Source organism: Schistocerca piceifrons, chromosome 5, assembly GCF_021461385.2.
Source record: "Schistocerca piceifrons isolate TAMUIC-IGC-003096 chromosome 5, iqSchPice1.1, whole genome shotgun sequence".
NCBI lineage: Eukaryota > Metazoa > Arthropoda > Insecta > Orthoptera > Acrididae > Schistocerca > Schistocerca piceifrons.
In genome coordinates this window covers 311,561,252-311,584,341 of record NC_060142.1, presented here as the reverse complement: position 1 = coordinate 311,584,341, position 23,090 = coordinate 311,561,252, and the positions used below count along the sequence as shown (strand labels likewise).

Sequence of the window (23,090 nt, the reverse complement as noted above, 5' to 3'; positions counted from 1 at the left end):
ATTTTAGGAAAAAACACAAATATTTACATCTTTCAATAAAACCCAGTCTTTCACCTTTTCTTTACTCCATTTAAGCCCCAACTTTGTGCCCACCTTTTGAAAATATCGTAATCTAGTCTGGTACTTTATATTTTTAAATTTTGAAAAAAACATTATTGCTTTCGATGATTTCTTATACCAGATTCCGTAAGTTTTATTTTTAATTTTTCACTAAAGCTTAACCCCGAAATTTAATTCTTAGTAGTGAATATCACTTTTTGCAAAAATATCGTATTCATATTTTCAGATTCATGGCCCTTTTTACACATCTATATAATTTAAAGAGTATGTTGTTTGTGAAAATTAGTGACAATGAATTAATTTCGCATTTTCTAAAAAAATGTGATGGTGGCCACGATGTACCCCTCCACTCAATGTAAATATTAAGGAAAATGTGTTGGTGTTGCTAAGGTGTTGTAAAATGTATTTTCAGGTTCTGTACCCTACCTATACATTAGACTTATTTAAAAAGTATGTTGTTAATAAAAATTAAACACATTTAAAGAAATTTGTTGTGGTAAGTGCAAAGTACTCCCCCACTTTGGTATTGCACGTTATGGAAAATGCATATTGCTAGAGTTATAAGATGGAGTTAAAAAATGTGATTTACTGCTGAAATATTGGGCTGTGGTTGGAGCATCTAAGTATGGGAACGTTTTTTTAAAAGCTTCTGACTGGCCTGTTTCCAAGAAAACGACTGTGGCGTGATGATATAGAAATAGGGCTTGGCTTGTGACACCATGGATTCAGTATGTACACATATATGTATGTATGCAACTAAATGTGTTCAACGACGTCAACAGAAACGTCTTTCTATCAGCTGTCCTTATAATTTATTAACAGAAAGTAAGATATAATTAGCAAACTGGTTATAAATGCTGAACCAACAGTGTAATGAGTATGCAGTGGCTAACGACAATTTGAGCCAAACTGAGATTCGAACACGGCCTTCCGGCTTTTCCCGCATGATTTCTTGTTTCTAACGCGTTTTTACTCATATTATTTTACGTCGTTCCCTCTTCATTGTTTTCTTCTCACAGTGATTTGAATAATGAAGTTACTACACCAGTGACGGTTTTCATGCGTAGCGTAATGCACTCCTAGAATAAATACCAATTTTCGAATACTATGAGAGTTTACACCAGAAAAAATTGCTTCAGTCTGTTGTCGCGACTATAGACTAAACAAATATTTTTTTCTGTTTGTGTTGGTTACTGTTCCCACCGACAGTGTGCTCGGAATATGACTTTACATTGCTTTTGAATAAAATGTCTCTTATGTGCTGTAATTTATATTATAATACTATATCGTCCATGTACGTGAATTCGTGCATGATAAAGGGCTTAAAATATCATAAGATGATGCACATGAACATTATATACAAAACTTACGTAAATTCCCACAGCACTCGCAAATGGGATTCATAATGTTCTAGATGGTATGTACTAAGCATGAAAACCCTAACAGGTATAAGGGGCGTTCAAAAAGAAACAAGCCGGAGGCATAATTACAGAAACCAGTACCTGTATGTTGGAAGTATTCACCCTGGCTGTTAAGACACTCCCACTGTGACACGAGCCGGTGAATGGCTGCCTCATAAAATTCCCGGGACTGCGATGTTAACCAGTACCGCACGTACAGCTGGACGTCGTCGTCCACACGAGTGCAGTAAAGGTTATGCCGACGTTCTTCTTTGACCAAGACAGCCCCCTTCGGATTCATTTCCTGCAGCACGGGACGTACAGTGAATGCCCAGCGTTACTCGCCAACCTTGACCATCCTTCGCCAAGCGATCAAATAAAAACGACCATGAAATCTCACCCGTGGGGTCATTCTGCTCCACGACAATTCAAGGCCTGATAAGGCCAACACAGTCGCGGCACTGCTGCAGAAGTTCAGATGGGAGGTTCTCGGCCACCCTCCATACATTTCGGACCTCTCTCCCTATGATTACGCCATTTTTGGTCCCCTTAAAAAGGCTCTGAGGGGAAAACGATACACCTCGGGCGACAACGTCCAGCTGTACGTGCGGAACTAGTTAACATCGGAGCACCGAGAATTTTATGAGACACCCATTCACTGCCTTGTGTCACAGTGGTACAAGTGCCTCAACAGCCAGGGTCAATACTTCTAACATACAAGTACTGATTTCTGTAATTATGCCTCCGGCTCGTTTCATTTTGAAGGCCCCTTATACAATATGTATATTACTTAAATGAGCTAAGACAAAAATTTCAACATAGCTCAGAACTAGATGACAATGTAATATTAACTTGCTTTCTTTTCTGGTGTGTGGCGAATGTACTTCGTGCACCATTGCTATTTTCCAATTTTCCTGTACAAGTCGCGAATATTTTGCTGGTAAGCCTCCATGTGAGCTCGAATCTATCTAATTTCTACCTTCATGGACTTTTTGCGAGATATACGTAGAAGGGAGAAGTACATTGCTTGACATAGATATAGAGAAACAGAAATAAACTCCATATTTACCACATGTGTCTGGTGTAATCTCTCCAAAATGCTAGAAATCGATTGAAAAATCCCACATACACGAGACTAAAAAACAGAATATAATTATTTGAATAAAAACTTTTGATGTAACGTGTTTTTAAAATGGATTAAAAATTATAAAATAGGTTCCCTAATCTTATACAGATTCCTAACCCCATATGTACAGTCCTGAAACTGTTTGTCGATTTTTACTAGCTATGACGATGCTTTTAAAAATTAAAACGAAAAATATGGACCTACGCGACCTATAATAGTAAGGAATGTACAGAGGTACTGCCACTGAGAAAATATCACGTAACGGTTCATTCGGTTGCAGTGCAATAAAATTGTTAATGACTCTGGTGAACAATCCATGTATGAGTATTTATTGCATACGCCCCACGTTTTTCTTTCTAAATTTTAAAAGTATTATCATAGCTATTCAAAGTTCACAATTACAAATTTTTAGGACGATTTGTTGAAGTTAGTAATCTGTATGGGTCTACGAGGAATTACTTTATTCTTTTTACCCGTTTTGAAAACGTGCTATATTAAAATTCTTTCTTGTTTTATCAATTATTTTTGTGAATGAAATTAAGCTAATCCCCACCATAATTCGTCTGATACAATGACTTGTGTTAGTGCAAGTCACAGCCGTTCACCTACAACGTTTCCCCAACGGTTTTCACTTTCAGATGAGATTAATTGTAAAAACAAGGTAACGTATCTTCGGGTCCTTTTCTGACGTTTGCGGAGGTGTTTCAAGGATCTGAAGTCGTTTTTAACTTAACTGTCAGTACAGACGTCTGTCAGGGGCGTGGCATATTGCCGTTATGTAAGAATACTGTATTGAGCTGTATTGGTCAATGATTGTAAATGCTAATGCAGCTCCCCTTCAAACATCAATTTATGCTGAGCCATTCGCCTGGAATAACATAGTAATTATCATAGTGATGTATACATCAGTTCGAAATCGTAGCAGTCGCCAAAGAAGGCCGAGCCCACGGAGAAGACAGCACATTTTCTCAAATGTGATGAGGCAGAAGAAGTTCAGACCGCAAGAACTGCTTTGTCTTTAGTTATGTGACACGCCAGTTTTTCCTGAATCGGTTTTCGGTAATATCGAATCACTCATTTCATTTATTCATATTTTTGAGAGAAAGAAGTAGGAATACAAATGTGAATAATACTAACGTGAAAGGAAACGTAAAATCAGACCCGATAGCAATCCATTAAGAATGTAAGTACATATTGTACAGGTTTCTAAGAAAAGAGATTGACACGTAGTTCAAAATAGCAAACCAGGAATGCCTTGACGAGAAATTCAAAGCTGCAAAAGACCAGATTATGAGAAACATAGATACCGCACATAAGACAATCAAAGGAAGCCTGTGAAAAAAGAAAATAAGCTGTATTAAAAGCTAGGTGGCAAACCAGTACCAAGCAGGGAAGGGACGGCTCAGAGGTGGCAAGCATTATACCAATAGGTGGGCTACCCAAAGGAAATAGTCGTGAAGACAATATAATTTAAAGTGAAGAGGAATTAGATGCAGAGGAGATGTATTATACTGAGAAAATAAATGGACAAAGCACTAAGAAGCCAAAATTTAACAGGGTTCATGGACTAGACGATATGCTGTGGGAATCATTGAGGTCCTAGAGAGAACATTCTATGACAAAAGTATTTCATCTGGTATGCAAGACGACCGAGAGAGATGAAATACCGTCAGACTTCAAAATCAGTGTAATAATTCCAACTCCAAAGATGGCATGTGCTGACAGATGTGAATATCAACGAACTATCAGTTTAGTAACTCATGGCGGCAAAATATTGACACGAATTTTTTACGGAATAATAGAAAAACTTCTAGAAGCCGATCGTGTGGAATATGAATGTAGGTTCTGGAGAAATGCGGAAACACGGCAGGCAGTACTGAACCTACGATCTAACTTAGAAAATCGTTTAAAGAAAGTCAAACCACCATTTATAGCACTTTTATACGTAGCGGAGACTTTTGACAATGTTGACTGGAACACACTTTCTGAAATTCTAAAGATAGCAGGAATAAAATACATGCCAGCGGAAAGCTACAAATAGTATGTATAGAAACCAGACAACAGTTAATAGTCGAAGAACATTTAATGGAAGCAGTAGTTAAAAATAGTTGAAAAGAGATTGAGACAGGTTTGTAGTCTATCCCCTGTGTTATTCAGTCTGTGCGTTGACCAAGCAGTGAAGGATACCAAGGAGAAATTTTTGTAAGGGAAATAAACACGCAGAAGATATAAAAACTTTGAGAATTGCCGATGATACTGGAACTCTGTGGAAGATACCAAAGGACTTGAGAGACTACTTGAACGGATTGGATAGAGTTGCAAAAAAAATGTCATAAACTGAATCTGAGCAAAACGAATATAATGGAACGTAGTCAAATTAAGTCAGGTAATGCAGAGGGAATTAGATTATAAAATTAGTCACTAAAGGCAGTAGATGAGTTATGCTGTTTCGGAAATAAATAATGATGTAAGAAGTAGACAGGATATAAGACGCGGACTGGTAACTATGGAAGGGAAACCATTTTTGAAAAGTGTGATTTCGTTAAAATGGAATATAAATTTACTTGTTCTGAAGTCTTATTGGTAGGTACTTGTCTGGAGCGTAGCCCTGTACAAAATGATAAGAGGGCGATAAGCAGTTCAAACAAGAAGGGGCTAGAATCTCTTGAAATTCGGTGCTAAACAAGTATATTGAAGTCACGATGCGTACATCGCGTAACTAATGAGGAGGCACTGAATAGAAGTGGGAAGAAAAGAAATTTGTGGCACAGCTTGACCGAAAGAGCGGATCAGTTGGTAGCACACATTCTCAGATACCAGTGAATCGTCAGTTAAGTACTGGAGGGAAGTGGGCTGAAAATTCTGTAGGATGACGAAGATTTGAATATAGCGAGTAGGCTAAGACAGATTTAGTACGCGGTAGTTGTCCGGAAGTTATGAGGTTTGCACAAGATAGACCAAAGTGTAGAGTTGCTTCGGTGTTAGGATTGAAGACAACAACAACAACAAGAATAAGACGAAAATGCTTTGTGACATATGCATTTAAAGGAACTTAGTATTATAACAATGAAGTCATAAAAGTAGATGACTTTTTGTGTTCTGGCCAGCTGAAGGCACCGTCTAAATTGACAGAGACATAAGTAAACGTAACAGTAAAAATGGCTTAAAGCACTTTCGATAAACTAAACAGGATTGTCAAAATCATGCGTCAGAAAAACAAAGCCTACAAATCTGTGAGAGTGTGGCTTACTAACTTTGGCTTATGACAATCAAACATTTCGAAAACTATTCAAAACAGAGTGATGCTCAGGGCATAAGCCTTGGGGATTACCACGAGAGAAAAACAAAGAAATGGATCAGAGAACAGAGTGTATTGAAAGATGTAATTAGTCGTATCCGAAATGAAGCTGAAATGGAGGTGGTCGCAATATCCAGCCAAATTTAATCAAGAAACCCTTTTCTGGATTAAAAGGGACAATGAAAGACTGAGATAAACACTTGATGGAAGTTAAGTAGGCGACATCAGGAAGCATGCAGAAGCAACATGAATGAGACCATGATGCATAGAAATATCAGCACTTGTATAACACTGAATATGAAGTACCTGCTATTGATTATGACGATTATAATGATGATGATGATGATGCAGTAATTTCTGGAGCGTTTATAACTGCAATGCTCTGATCAAAATAACCGACCACTCTTTCAACAGGTCTAATAATGTTAGGATAAGTAATTTCATATTTTCATCATAACTTTTAAAGCTGTCTGAATTTTATTCCGTATATGCTAAATTGTAGACGCCATCCAAAAGTGTTCTCTGTTCCGAGCATTGATCTCTGAAAGCATAATTGTCTTTGATACACTCAATAGGAATATATGTGGAAACACTTTGGCTTGCTGTAGCAGCAGCCAATCAGGGGCGAGAGCGTTGCGTTCACTGCGAATATTTAGTTTACACGAAATAGAGTGTTCTACTTCGATGCTGTCGGTCTGTGTAGGTTGGTGTGCAGAGACACTGCTATGGTTGAGTGAGATGTTAAATGAAATTGAATATCATTCCTGTTGTGATCATTTATTGTGCCATAGGTGTCACACAGGGATGTTGTGAGTCATGGTCACTGAAAGTATGCTTTCATCCCTTGTCTCTGTTATACGATTCTGTTATATTTTCGATAGAGTGTGCACTCTGAAATATTCACCGATCTGTCATACGTAATGTTACTGATTTTCTTCCTTCACTAGAGATACACATCTTCCTGAACCAACATTACCATAAGTATACACGTTTTGAAAGCTACAGTCAGCAGTACACTATGATTATTCCTTTGCATACTTTTCGGACGAGAGTGTAAATCAGCTAGAGATCTAGAGAGCTAGAGGTTCATCCCTTTATGGTATACATACCGTGAATTCTACATGTCTTTAAATTTCAGATTCATAAAAAGAAAAGAACAGACTAAGCCAAGCATGCTCACTGCACGTAGCTTGACTATAAACAGGGCTGTTTACAGGTGGTTCTACATCTACATCTACATCTATACTGCGCGAGCCACCTTACGGTGTGTGGCGGAGGGTACTTATTGTACCACTATCTGATCCCCCCTTCCCTGTTCCATTCACGAATTGTGCGTGGGAAGAACGACTGCTTGTAAGTCTCCGTATTTGCTCTAATTTCTCGGATCTTTTCGTTGTGATCATTACGCGAGATATATGTGGGCGGTAGTAATATGTTGCCCATCTCTTCCCGGAATGTGCTCTCTCGTAATTTCGATAATAAACCTCTTCGTATTGCGTAACGCCTTTCTTGAAGTGTCCGCCACTGGAGCTTGTTCAGCATCTCCGTAACGCTCTCGCGCTGACTAAATGTCCCCATGACGAATCGCGCTGCTTTTCGCTGGATCATGTCTATCTCTTCTATTAATCCAACCTGGTAAGGGTCCCATACTGATGAGCAATACTCAAGAATCGGACGAACAAGCGTTTTGTAAGCTACTTCTTTCGTCGATGAGTCACATTTTCTTAGAATTCTTCCTATGAATCTCAACCTGGCGCCTGCTTTTCCCACTATTTGTTTTATGTGATCATTCCACTTCAGATCGCTCCGGATAGTAACTCCTAAGTATTTTACGGTCGTTACCGCTTCCAATGATTTACCACCTATGGCATAATCGTACTGGAATGGATTTCTGCCCCTATGTATGCGCATTATATTACATTTATCTACGTTTAGGGAAAGCTGCCAGCTGTCGCACCATGCATTAATCCTCTGCAGGTCTTCCTGGAGTACGTACGACTCTTCTGATGTTGCTACTTTCTTGTAGACAACCGTGTCATCTGCAAATAGCCTCACGGAGCTACCGATGTTGTCAACTAAGTCATTTATGTATATTGTAAACAATAAAGGTCCTATCACGCTTCCTTGCGGTACTCCCGAAATTACCTCTACATCTGCAGATTTTGAACCGTTAAGAATGACATGTTGTGTTCTTTCTTCTAGGAAATCCTGAATCCAATCACAAACCTGGTCCGATATTCCGTAAGCTCGTATTTTTTTCACTAAACGTAAGTGCGGAACCGTATCAAATGCCTTCCTGAAGTCCAGGAATACGGCATCAATCTGCTTGCCAGTGTCTACGGCACTGTGAATTTCTTGGGCAAACAGGGCGAGCTGAGTTTCACATGATCTCTGTTTGCGGAATCCATGTTGGTTATGATGAAGGAGATTTGTATTATCTAAGAACGTCATAATACGAGAACACAAAACATGTTCCATTATTCTACAACAGATTGACGTAAGCGAAATAGGCCTATAATTATTCGCATCTGATTTATGACCCTTCTTGAAAATGGGAACGACCTGCGCTTTCTTCCAGTCGCTAGGTACTTTACGTTCTTCCAGCGATCTACGATAAATTGCTGATAGAAAGGGGGCAAGTTCTTTAGCATAATCACTGTAGAATCTTAAGAGTATCTCGTCTGGTCCGGATGCTTTTCCGCTACTAAGTGATAGCAGTTGTTTTTCAATTCCGATATCGTTTATTTCAATATTTTCCATTTTGGCGTCCGTGCGACGGCTGAAGTCAGGGACCGTGTTACGATTTTCCGCAGTGAAACAGTTTCGGAACACTGAATTCAGTATTTCTGCCTTTCTTCGGTCGTCCTCTGTTTCGGTGCCATCGTGGTCAACGAGTGATTGAATAGGGGATTTAGATCCGCTTACCGATTTTACATATGACCAAAACTTTTTAGGGTTCTTGTTTAGATTGTTTGCCAATGTTTTACGTTCGAATTCGTTGAATGCTTCTCTCATTGCTCTCTTTACGCTCTTTTTCGCTTCGTTCAGCTTTTCCTTATCAGCTATGATTCGACTACTCTTAAACCTATGATGAAGCTTTCTTTGTTTCCGTAGTACCTTTCGTACATGATTGTTATACCACGGTGGATCTTTCCCCTCGCTTTGGACCTTAGTCGGTACGAACTTATCTAAGGCGTACTGGACGATGTTTCTGAATTTTTTCCATTTTTGTTCCACATCCTCTTCCTCAGAAATGAACGTTTGATGGTGGTCACTCAGATATTCTGCGATTTGTGCCCTATCACTCTTGTTAAGCAAATATATTTTCCTTCCTTTCTTGGCATTTCTTATTACACTTGTAGTCATTGATGCAACCACTGACTTATGATCACTGATACCCTCTTCTACATTCACGGAGTCGAAAAGTTCCGGTCTATTTGTTGCTATGAGGTCTAAAACGTTAGCTTCACGAGTTGGTTCTCTAACTATCTGCTCGAAGTAATTCTCGGACAAGGCAGTCAGGATAATGTCACAAGAGTCTCTGTCCCTGGCTCCAGTTCTGATTGTGTGACTATCCCATTCTATACCTGGTAGATTGAAGTCTCCCCCTATTACAATAGTATGATCACGAAACTTCTTCACGACGTTCTGCAGGTTCTCTCTGAGGCGCTCAACTACTACGGTTGCTGATGCAGGTGGTCTATAGAAGCATCCATCATATCTGACCCACCTTTGATACTTAGCTTAACCCAGATTATTTCACATTCGCATTCGCTAATAACTTCACTGGATATTATTGAATTCTTTACTGCTATAAATACTCCTCCACCATTGGCGTTTATCCTATCCTTGCGGTATATATTCCGTTCTGTGTCTAGGATTTCGTTACTGTTCACTTCCGGTTTTAACCAACTTTCCGTTCCTAATACTATATGCGCACTATTTCCTTCAATAAGAGATACTAATTCAGGAACCTTGCCCTGGATACTCCTGCAGTTTACCAATATTACGTTAACTTTTCCTGTTTTTGGTCTCTGAGGACGGACGTTCTTTAACAACGATGATAATGTCCTCTCTGGTAAGCCGTCAGGTATTTTATCGTTTCGCCCAAGGGTGGGGTCCCTCTAACCTAAAAAACCCCCGTGTGCACGCCACACGTACTCTGCTACCTTAGTAGCTGCTTCCGGTGTGTAGTGCACGCCTGACCTGTCTAGGGGGGCCCTACAGTTCTCCACCCAATAACGGAGGTCGATGAATTTGCAACCATTATAGTCGCAGAGTCGTCTGAGCCTCTGGTTTAGACCCTCCACACGGCTCCAAACCAGAGGACCGCGATCGACTCTGGGCACTATGCTGCAGATATTAAGCTCAGCTTGCACTCCGCGTGCGATGCTGGTTGTCTTCACCAAATCAGCCAGCCGCCGGAAGGAACCAAGGATGGCCTCAGAACCCAAGCGGCAGGCGTCATTCGTTCCGACATGTGCTACTATCTGCAGCCGGTCACACCCAGTGCGTTCAATAGCTGCCGGAAGGGCCTCCTCCACATTACGGACGAGACCCCCCGGCAAGCACACCGAGTGCACACTGGCATTCTTCCCCGACCTACCCGCTATTTTCCTGAGGGGCTCCATAACCCGCCTAACGTTGGAGCTCCCAATAACTAATAGGCCCGCCCTCTGTGACTGTCGGGACCTTGCCGGAGAATCGGCCACTGGCTCAACAGGCGAGGCATCCTGTGGTGGCTCGGAAACGATGTCATCACCACTAGGAAGCACCCCGTACCTGTTGGAAAGGGGTAAGGCAGCTGCCACGCGGCCAGATCCCACCTTCGCCTTTCGGCCAGGCACGCGCGAGCCCACCACTGTCCGCCATTCACCCTGGAGTGATGGCTGACCGGTAAGATGCTCACTGCCGGAAGACGCAGCGACATCAGGGGTTCCATGTGATTCCAAGGCCACCGAAGTAGGCATAGGTCTCACCACAGTTGCCCCAACGCCACTACGAGCCGACGCCTGCGCCTCGAGCTCGATGAGCCTAACAGACAAAGCCTCCACCTGCCCCCGAAGAGTGGCCAATTCTCCTTGCGTCCGCTCACAACAACTACAGTCCCTACACATGACTATGTTTACCCTACTCTATACGGTGACAAATTCCCAAGATAATCTTCTGATGAGCTACTCTGATAATCAAGAAACACTCACTGAAATACGAGACGCGAAAACTACGCTAGGTTTTCCCAGAAAAACTATTTAAAAGCTAAGCGCAGCAAATAAGTACAAAAACGCTTTATACAAACAGTACTCGCTGCTGCTGGTGCTCTCGCTCTGGCTGTCACAAGAAAACTGCTGATTCAAGTGACTAGTGGCTAACGGCCGCGAAACAAACAAAAGACGGTTTTAGGGCGCTTTCTGTTCTAAACGATCAAGAAAACACTAAGAAATCTAACACGAAAACTACGTAAAGTTTTATCAAGAACTGTTAGTTACTATGCAGAGCAGATAAACACAAATAGAATCCCTTCCTTAGTGGAAGGTCGTAAACAAAATGCAAAATAAACGCTTTATACAAACAGTACTCGCTGCTGCTGGTGCTCTCGCCAGGTCATGAGTTTTTCTTTAGTAAGTTTCTCTTTTCTCTCACTAGTTTTCAAGCCTGATGTTGGTTTGCAGTGGTACTCCGATCCTCGGTTCTGTGTCCCTTCCTCTTCATTTACGCGCATGTAATGTATCCCATCATTCATAATCTTGAGCATGTTTGACATCCTGGAGCGTCTCTGACGATTCCTTCCCTCAACAGATCCTTTTTACTGTTGTTCCAGTGACTTTGTTGTGGCTTAAATGTGTTCTGCTGGTTTGTCTCTCCTTATTTGGATGTATCTTCATAGTGATCTCGTTTACTGAGCTCTTGAAATTCTATTTCTCCATATGCTCATCCTGCAGTAACAACATACCTTCAGGGCTTCTAGCTGTCTTCTCTCGTGTTTTCCAGTGGTCTGAGTTTCGCATCCGTATAGGACTACACTCCAAACAAATCCTTTCATTATCAATTTTCTGATTTCCAGGTTGATGTTCTTTCTAGAGAGTAAATTATTCCACAAATTGAATGGAATTTTAGCCTGCTGTATTATGCTCACAATTTCTTACTGGCTTCTACTATCCGCTGCGATGCTGATTTCCACATATGTCAAGTCCTCTGCCGCTTCTACCTCCTCTCTTACAATTCTTATACTTAAAGTTTCGTCCTCTTCTTCAGCATTGGCACCATCAACCTAGTCTTTCGATTGTTGACTTTCATATCACTCTGATTACAGACAATGCTTTCCATTCGGCTGAGTATCTTCTGCAGATCTCCTTTCATCTCTGCGAAAACAGATACAAGGTCTGTGAAACGTAGCATTTCTATCACCTACTCATTAATTTCGATACATACCTCAGTAGTTTTGTACACTAGGTTTATACATTCCAGGATACATGCATTGAGTATAAGTGGTGAGAGAGCATAACCTTGTTCATGCCTTTAGAAAATTTTGCTTCTTGTTCTTGATGAAAATTGCTAATCAACCTTAAGTATTTCTTATGGAAGCTATCACGCCCATGTCTTTGTACTTTAGTCCTGCTTGTTCAGCACTCTGAGCATTTCTTGACATTTAATATTATCAAGTGCCAATACGTACTAACTCACATTGCCTGGTAAAGGATTTACGTGTTTGTACCTCTATAAGACTCAGTCAAATGTTCCTTTATAACCTTCTAGATTACTTTGCGCAAAGTACCTTGTTTCTATGTTTCTCTTACTTTGTTTCCTTTTAAAATATCACTGTTACATAGGATTAAAAATATCAATTCTTCGGTCTTTATGTAGAAGAGGACAGCCTTATTTAGGGCATGTTTCAGGATAAGCATTTGTATGGCAGAGAAGGAAGAGCTTACAAGTCACTGTACTGTCCTAGAATGTGAATTATCTGTAGTGCACGCAAACTAGTATCCAGAATGCTAAACAGTTAGTTTTCAGCAAATGCCCCTGAACCGTCTCCAATTTACTCTACTCGTCATTAAAATTGCTACACCAAGAAGAAATGCAGATGATAAACGGGTATTCATTGGACAAATATATTATACTAGAACTGACATGTGATTACATTTTCACGAAATTTGGGTGCATAGATCCTGAGAAATCAGTACCCAGAACAACCACCACCGGCCGTCATAACGGCCTTGATGCGCCTGGGCATTGAGTCAAACAGAGCTTAGACGGCGTGTACAGGTACAGCTCCCCATGCAGCTTCAACACGACACCACAGTTCATCAAGAGTAGTGACTGGCGTATTGTGACGAGCCAGTTGCTCGGCCACCATTGACCAGACGTTTCCAGTTGGTGAGAGATCTGGAGAATGTCCTGGCCAGGGCAGCAGTCGAACATTTTCTGTATCCAGAAATGCAGTCGTGCATTATCCTGCTGAAATGTAGGGTTTCGCAGGGATCGAATGAAGGGTAGAGCCACGGGTCGTAACATATCTGAAAAGTAACGTCCACTGTCCAACGTGCTGTCAGTGCGAACAAGAAGTGACCGAGACGTGTAACCAATGGCACTTCATACCATCACGCCGGGTGATACGCCAGTATGGCGATGACGAATACACGCTTTCAGTGTGCGTTCACAGCGATGTCGCCAAACACGGATGCGACCATCATGATGCTGTAAACAGAACCTGGATTCATCCGAAAAAATGACGTTTTGCCATTCGTGTACCCAGGTTTGTCGCTGAGTACACCATCGCAGGCGCTCCTGTCTGTGATGCAGCGTCAAGGGTAACCGCAGCCATGGTCTCCGAGCTGATTGTCCATGGTGCTGCAAACGTCGTCGAACTGTTCGTGCAGATGGTTGTTGTCTTGCAAACGTCCCCATCTGTTGACTCAGGGATCGAGACGTGGTTGCACGATCCGTTCAAGCCATGTGGATAAGATGTCTGTCATCTCGACTGTTAGTGATACGAGGCCTTTGGGATCCAGCACGGCGTTCCGTGTTACCCTCCTGAACCCACCGATTCCATATTCTGCTAATAGTCATTGGATCTCGACCAACGCGAGCAGCAATGTCGAAATACGATAAACCGCAATCGCGATAGTATACAATCCGACCTTTATCAGACTAGGGAACGTGATGGTACGCATTTCTCCTCCTTACACGAGGCATCACAACAACGTTTCATCAGGCAAAGCCGGTCAACTGCTGTTTGTGTGTGGGAAATCGGCTGGAAACTTTCCTCATGTCAGCACGTTGTAGGTGTCGCCATCTGCGCCAACGTTGTGTGAATGCTCTGAAAATCTAATAGTTTGTAAATCACATCATCTTCTTCCTGTCGGTTAAATTTCGCGTCTGTAGCACCTCATCTACGTGATGTAGCAATTTTAACGGCCAATAGTGTAAATTCCGACAGATTTCAGTAAAAGACTACTTCTGTTTTTCAGTTCCTGATGCCAGCACAGTGGATGGCGACCATGTTTATGACTTCGTTGACTTCTGTCTCAGCTGCAGAATTCCCCTTTTCTTTAGAGCAGACTTGCGCTGGATAAAAACCTACGAGAGTGAGTTTTAGACATCCACTGGTTATCCACAACGTTTCATTTGACGAGCGATCCATTTTTATCACATGAGAATGGGCTCCGCTTTTCTAGCCAAGCAGCTCATTCAAATGACTGCCAGAAGATGCAGTGTTTTGATAGTTTTTATTACAATGATTTAAAAGTAAATGCTCGGTCCAGTTAAATTCCAGATATTTATGTGTGTAACTGTGTTCCAGCTCCTCCTTATTTAATAATATACCCACTCTCCCCCAGAATTCTCAAATTCACTTAATGGGAACTATTTGTTAATGGACTAGGATCTAGTTCTCATAGAATCCGTTTGGAGAGCTGGTATTACCTGCTGTGATTTTGGCTACCACATTTTCAAAATTCTGCCCTTACCGAGGCCAAACTATCCTTGATGATTATTAAGGAAGGTTTACATGCGATTGACATTATTCGTGGGAATGGAATTTTTAATTCTGGAGCTTTCTGAATTTAATGAGTTTTAGGGATCAGTGTAGACATTCAACAATGGTATCAGTTTCTTTGTACACTGACCCATTCTGAGACCTTATCTATGTTAATCAAAGTTGTTGACAAAATTTCTACCACTGGTTAAATTTCTGGTGCAACAACTACAGTTATACTGATCGAATTAGCTCGGGTTACTGCATGAACTGAATAGACGGACAAATATAATGCCGCTACATTGTTGAAGAATCCACTGTCAGACTCTTCCAGCACTTTTATATTAGCTCTATAAGAACTCTTGAGGCATACACATATTATATATTTGTTGAAGTTTCTGCAATAATGGTTAGCTAACGTCTTAAAATTAAAATTGTTAATGGATGCAGTTCAGCAAGTGGGTCGCTAACTTACCAAGCACAGGAATCGAAACATTTTTAACACCTCTATTCTTCCAGTTACAGCATCTCATAAATGTTTCTCTGAGACTCTCAAATATGCTCCCGAAGACGTTTAAATCTTTTTTGGCGCTCTCTCAACTGTCATAAACTCAGTGAAGGTGTAACCCTTCATTATCTTGTAGATGACCGAAGAAAAACTGAAAAATATTATTCCTACCACATTCTGGTGAGGAGAGCTAGCATGCACTACGGTTAAAATCTGTCATGCAACTTATTACCTATTTTCATATTACTTATCGTTGCATCATATCAGCTACCAGTAATAGAAAATGTAATTTTTGAGAAGGTGATTCACTATACCTTAACTAGCTTTTCTGACTGTTCTTTAAATTATTTCAACTTAAATACTTGTACCAGATTCTTCCTTGGTTCCAGACAGACTTGAACGTCTCATTTGTTTTCACTTTCTAGCAGACTAAGTGTGTGTGCGAAACTGGAACACGAAACCGTAACGTTCACCTATCCTGTGCGAATGATCTACGCACTGAGCTATCCAACACGACTCGCGACCCATCCACCCACCTTCGAAGTTTTCCTTCAGCGAGTTCTGGTACCTCTCTTGTGCTGTCCGAACTTCGAATCTTGGAAAACTCTCTCATGTTTGCTGGCAAAAAACCCTGGCGAAACAGCAAAAAATTACTAGACCACAATTTCCGTGTGACATTGTATCAAGTTATAATCATGAAAATATTGCTCTGAAACAAAAGTAACTATGTGTCATAGCTTTCTGGAAGACAGTTAACTTTTGATGATGGTGAGAAAGCTAGAATATAGTTTGTTTATTTCTGTGTATGAGAATATTACACTGAAGTGACTTCTTTTACTTAGCTACCAAATCATATTAAATCTTAATTGTCCCTAGTATACCACTGTCAGCATTCAACAGTATTTGTCAATGGTTTCCCGTTTGTCTTTCTTGTGACTGTAATACGACTACTCACTTTTTGCTTATGCGAATAGAGGCAGAGTGTTAAGTACAATTAATAACAAAAAGCAAAGTATGTTGAACTTGAATTTTGTGTAGTCCTTCAGTTTAATGTTTCTAGAAACTCCATGAAGTTTCAAGCGTGAACCACCGACCAATTTTTAAATAACATTTTTGATTACTGTAAAGCATTTGGAAAAAATATGCAGACGAAGTTTTCAGTTCAGGACCCAGAAATGAACTTCTTATAAAATTCGTAGTATCATAACAAAACAGTATTTTACTGACAAGGATAGATAATTAAATATTACTTCTTACATAATATGTCTCAAGTGTATTTTCGTAGTATTGTACATTATGATTACATTACATCTCTTCTCTGATTAACAATTCTTTCACCAAATATGTACAAGGGAGAACACTATGAGCAATTGGATGATGAAAGACAGTACCTTACAGATATTTGTCATGCAGACTGGTGAGATGACGAAGAGCTATGTAGAAATTGTCTATGTCATTATAAAATTGTACATAAAAGAAGCATCTCACAATTAGAAATCTCATTTACAGCCACTATTTCCCTTTTGTTTCATGGAAGGATCACTAATGAATTTTTAGATGATGGCAGTATCATTTCAACAAATTTGTGTTTAGTATATTGCAACAAAAAATACTAGGCATCATATAGATATACATGTTTTATTTTTCTAAGCAGATCATGTTATAGTATATAAGTACATACTTAGCTTTCATGAACTTACTTCTGTAAATTACAGTATTTCTTTGTGATTTTATTCTTATTATAACTATGTAACAATTTTTCTTTAAACTGTAATATCAACTACATCATTAACAATGACAAACATTATGATCACCTGATGACCTTTTATACTATTAAACTCAATACAAACAACAGGTCAAAACGGTAACCTGCTGAAGCACCATCAGTGTTTATGCAAAGGGAAGTTTTGTAGATTGTCATAGAGAAATAGAAAGAGGTGTTAGGAATGATTCATGATTTATAGGTATCCCTGCTCAATTGTGTATCTGAAAAGTACCCCAGCTGGAAGTTACTAAAACAGATTTCTGGACAGTAATTTGCTTTAGTGGTGGTGCATAAATTATTAACTCAGTATTGGGCAAAACCAAGAAGAAGACTTAAATTTCGACTTCAAAACACAGAATGGAACAAAAAGCATTTAACTTATGCTGCAAGTTACAGGGTAATGCCAAACAAATTTTAACATCTGAACAACTACTGCAGGCACATTTAGATAAAGAAATTCATAACATAATCTATGAAGAAATTATGTGATACCCCAGTGTGAAAATGAACTGATAACATAGATTGCATATCCAAATTATTTGTCTCTCAAAACTCTTTACAGTAGATTGTGGTATACAAAAGGGAAACAACCAGTTTAGATTATTGCAGAATTTATAGCAACAGATATAACCAATATTATTTTGAAAAATTTGTATAAATTTTGAGAAAAGTAAAAATCTCTATTTTCAGTGCCATTGTGAGGTTTGCTTGCATCATTTCAGTTTATTGCAGTAAATTATTTTGGCTGTAGTCTAAAAAGCTATATATACCAACAGTGTTATATTTTTACATCAAACAACTTTTTTTATAAATTCTGTGGAGTAAAATCAACTTATCATAACAACAATACAATTTCAAATGTGTTAAACATCAATCAAGAATAAAATCGAGAAATTATTTCTTATCTGCTCTGGTATTATACATACTTTAGTTTCAAATTCAAGTACTGAATCATGTTACATCAGAAATAAAGCTGGTGTTATGAAATATGTGATGGACATAGTGTTCAATTTTACCGATGAATTCTTGCAGGATAGCAGGATTTTTGGAGCTAAAACGCTCCTACAACATACGAGATGAAAGAAGATAAGTTGACAGTATTACAAAACCCCATTAGAATTCAGGTAAAATTGCAATTCCATTCTATTAAATTCAATAACAATTTTTACATGGCAATTTGTTACATTTTCCCATTTACGAAGTTGAGCATTTATTTAAGTATAAAAATTATTGAAACTGTTTAACACTTCGGTTCCTATAATATCTAGTCTCTCATCAGTTCATTTGTCTTCTGTGTTCCTGGGAAAGATCTGTTAACACTAACACAATTAAAATTAAGCATAGCATTTCATAAATATGATTATGATTTGTGTCTCACCATAAAGCTTTTCACCGTAACCAATTTAGAATTCACAAACAAAATTTCACAGAAATGTGCTGATGTATTCAAAAGTAATAGTAATTTCAACATTATGTCAAATGAAATTTAACATGGAGGCTTGAGTCAACACTTTGAATCCCATTTAGCATCACACCAGACCGTCGAACACCCTTCTATATTCACAAGGGTTCTAAAAGATGTAACAGATACTAGTATACTACATATAGTTTTATGAAACAACTCTGTAGCTTTACTGTTGCCAGAGTGCAATATGCATAAACACATATATTATGCATTGTAGCATACACAGAAATGTATAATTCCTGCTTTTTGTGGTAGTTGTTCTTTCAGGGTATATACTAACACGAAAATCTATCTGGCAGTCACTGTACATGTTAAAGAATAAGAACAGGTGTTTGCACACATAGCCCTTGGCAACTTCATTCGCTACTAGAGTTAAGTGGTGTCAGCCCCTATTACTGTAACCTCTTGAGAGTTCACCAGTACTAATTAATATAAGAACATTTTTTAAAAAATCATTTCTACTCTACTTACTTTTAAGTGACTAGGACGAGATTTACAGAAATATATTGCTCTCAGTGCTACAGCTCTCAACTAAGTATATAGATTAATCTCTTGTCCTCATAAAGAGGCTAATGGTATCAGTTCGAAGAAAGGAAGTCCTTCTAGAGCTTCACGACCCTATCAAGCACGTTGTTTGCTTTCCTAGGCCCTAAATACTATGTTAGAAATGTATGAATGTTTAGATTAATAGAGCAATAGTAAGTATAATCTTGTTTTTTAGCAAGTTGACAAGAGAAACTTTTTTACAGTAATCATATTAAGTCTCACTGTCTAGAGAGTTTTAGATTTTTATCTGTTTGCTTTAATCTTTTAATGACAGAAATCTGATATGTAGAATTTCATATTTAAATTACAAAAGTGATATGGCAAAATATGTATTTAGCATCATTTAAAGGATGTCCATCTAAATTACTTTTACTATGGAACGGCATGCAGAAGGCATAACCTCATTACTTATGTTCAGGGGTACAAAATACGCGCAACTTACAGCAAGCTCTAGAAGTTCTTTTTTTTCCTACAATGCTTCTACTGAGGCGAAGAGAGCTTTCCACAGTTTGTTAATTTGTGTTTCGTAGCTCCTGTTTTTAAACCTTGATAAGAAAGTATAACATCAGAAATACAGAAAGTCTTGTTTTCACTTCTCTTGTTTTTAAAGAATAGTAAATCAGTGTCAGATAACCGCAAAGTGGAGATTTGCAAGTACTTTTCTTTGTATCGAGCACTTCGTGACTTCATAACGTAGAGAATAAAAAAGTGCGTAAAATGTTTTGTAAGTCGTTCAACAAGCTGCCTGGAAATTAACTCAAAACTCCCACGTGTAAATACCGTTCAGAAATTGTCGAATTATCACATGTGATCAAAGAAGCAATCTACCTACATTCTATAGTTCTGAAATCGGCTGCTCTTTTACACGGAAGAATTTTAGAGCGTAGGAAGGTACTAGAGGAGACTGAGCTAGATGACTATTGAGCGACAGCTACTGAGCGACGGTCTGGAGTAATGCTCTACTGCATTTAATGGCCTCAATCACATCACTTTGCATGGCATCAGTTCTCAAAATGGGACACTTGGCAAACATTTTGGCACACATTCGCGCAAATGATTTCATGCCACAGAAGTAAGACCACAGCGCAGAATACTTATCAGTAAATGCATATTTACAAAAAGAGCAATATTTTGATTCACTTCTACTAACGTTAAAAGATTCCATCCTCACGCATGTAGTTTATGTCCATGAGGGTGGGGGATCCGCCTATCACAACAAATTTTTTCGTCTATTTTGAATAAATTGCAACAACTGTCGTCACAAAATAATACTGTTGTTCAAAAATATGACTGCCCTCTACAGAAAGTCTTGCGTCGCTAATCCCTGTACGCAATTCACTGGGTTTAAAAAGTGTCTCCCCTAGAAACATCACTATCTCTGATATGACGTAGCTTGCCATTCACAGAAAGTGTGGAACCGCGGTATGTTGCAGACATCCACGACGCGTTTCTAGTTTGATGGAGTACATACATGCAGGGAACTTGTCGATTCTACAACAGGCACTCGCGTAATCTTTATAAACAAACAATACTGACAGTGGAATACAAGATTTAATTCGACGACTGCTCTCCTAGGCGGATGTATTGAGTGTACTTCGCATTTTAAAATAAACTCGGAGGTCCTGAGCAACTGAACCTGCTCTGGAATGAAGCTCCCCAGATAGTGTCACTCGGTTACAAGTTATCAGTTGGCGACCACTTCAGTTTTTCGCACGAGTGATCACTTAGCGGCTTCGACACCCTTTTTTCTCACGTCTGTTAATATAAATGACTGTTCCAGCCAGTCCTGCGAAAGAAAAAATTACACTACTTCATCACTTAGCCCGTCATGAAGCGAAGGTTGAGTAAAAGAAAAAGGTAATAGAAACGAAATAGCTTCCAACAGTAGCCCACGATTTTTTTAAACGTACGTTTACTCCAAGTCAATTCGCTAGTGTTTCTAAAGAAATTGAGGCCCAATACAGCGTCAAAATCACAACCGAAATCTAGAATCGAAGCTTTACGCTTCAGAGTTCATACGAAACGGTCGCGGTCGGCGAATGTTACTGCCCCGCGATCGTTCGTATAGCGATTAAAATTAGTGCAGCGCTTCTAGATTGTAAGGACGCTGGCGCACCGGTGGTACCTAACTTTCTCATGTCCTACTGGCTGGCTTGCAATGTCACGAGAGTCCACTACCTATACCAATTTGTGAATTTGTTGGGAAGACTTGTCGGAAAGTTTCGAGATGCCTACTCCACTCGCAGTCGAACACCCGGGGCAACCTCGGCCAGCGCGGCCGCTGGGTCCGGGTGCGAGAGCGGCGACGACCCGGTGCCCCCGTCCGGGGTCGGAGGGCGACGGGCGTCAGAAAGGCGTCGCTGCCGGGCGCGGTGGAGCGGCCCCGCCACTGACGTCACCGCCCAGCAGCGCCGCGCGCCGAAGTACACTTTGGTGTCACGAGAGACGGTCCAGCCGAGGCCGAACGTGACCGGTAGCCCCCGCGCCGTCTGCCGCCCAGCGGCGGAGCGAGGGCGGGTAGACAAAGAGACATGGCGAGGAGGCGAAGAGAGAGAGACAGACAAGAGAGGAGGCGGCCCCGGCGCATTACGTGACGATGATGTGCGGCGCCGAGAAGAGCACGGCTATAGTCGCGATGACGGTGAAGAGCGTGAAGACGATTAGGCACAGGCGGTCGACGACCATGGCGGCGAACTTCCAGTCGTTGGTGACCTCGGCCGCCTCGTCCTCCTTGCGCAGCTTGTCGGTGATGACGCGCAGCTCTTTGAGGATGAGCGTGAGCTCGCGATGCGGGCCGAGGCAGGATCCGGCGGCGCCCGCCCCGTGCAGCAGCGTGCCGCCGCCGGTGCTGCTGGAGTCGTCGCCGGCGCCCGCGCCGCCGCCGCCGCCGCGGAGGAAGGTGCCGGCCGCGGAGCCGCCGTGGTGGCGGAAGTCGTCGTCGATGTCTAGCACGTTGGCTAGCAGGCTCTTGGAGGAGCGCTCCTTCAGCTCCAGCTCGCGCAGCTGCAGCGTCTTGTTGCGCGCGCCGCCGGCCGCCGCCTCCGCCTCCATGCCAGGCCGGCTCATGCGCAGCACGCACGGCAGCCAGTGCAGGAAGATTGTCTTGATCTGAAACACCGACACGCCAAACGTCACATCTCGAGCAGGACTCCATACGTGGGAGATTAAGAAGAGATGGGCACAAATCAACTAATTTTTGTTATAGTAAAGACAGTCCGCTGGTTGCAATGGATTTTATAGTCGAATTGACCATGGTTTCGACTCTTAAACTAAGGGAGTCTTCATCAGAATCTATATTACCTAAATAAGGAGGATACAAAGTTAGTCATGAATAACAAAAATACAAAACAGTAATAATTAATATTCGTATATAAAGATGTACTTACATATGTAAGAAGTTGAGCATAACAGCTCTCGTCATACAATTTTATGCTCAACTTCTTACGTATGTAAGACGAGTGGTGGCGTCGTCTTGTCGCATCCAATCTTCTGCGGACGCCGCTGCCTTCAGATCGGAGCGTTCCTGACGTATTTGGTCTATTCTCTTTTCTCTGGTTTCCTTTACTCTTTTCTCAATGTACAGATAGAATAACATCGGGGATAGGCCACCGCCCTGTCTCTATCCTTTCCTAATTCAGAGTAATAAAAACAAAGATGTAATGAAATTTTAGATTATCAAGCACAAATCTATACTACTACACAGGATGTTCATTTTAACTGAGGACATTGAAATACCTCGAAAGCTACACATCGGATCAAAGAAAGTTATGATTCCAATTTGCCTCGGAAGGGGACACCCAGTGACACCACACTCGACCCGCCACCCCACCCCTAGCGTGGGTGGATGGGGTAACTTTGAAATCTTCGTTGGGAAACCACATTTTTTATTGGAGATCGCAATTCAAGGCAAAATCTACATACGTTTTGTGTGAACCATTGTCTTGGTTT

General features: G+C 40.6%; 1 protein-coding gene across 1 annotated transcript in view; it reads right to left on the bottom strand.

Moving 5' to 3' along the window:
* Positions 1–21,728: 21,728 nt before the first annotated feature.
* LOC124798964 (neuronal acetylcholine receptor subunit alpha-7-like) overlaps positions 21,729–23,090 on the bottom strand; it is a 347,863-nt gene continuing 346,501 nt past the window's right edge. The window contains exons 11-12 of the mRNA XM_047262499.1: positions 22,046–22,250; positions 21,729–21,904 (exon numbers count right to left, since the gene is read on the bottom strand). Coding sequence (XP_047118455.1) covers positions 21,729–21,904; positions 22,046–22,250 — 381 coding nt within the window. The remainder of the gene's footprint in view (positions 21,905–22,045; positions 22,251–23,090) is intronic.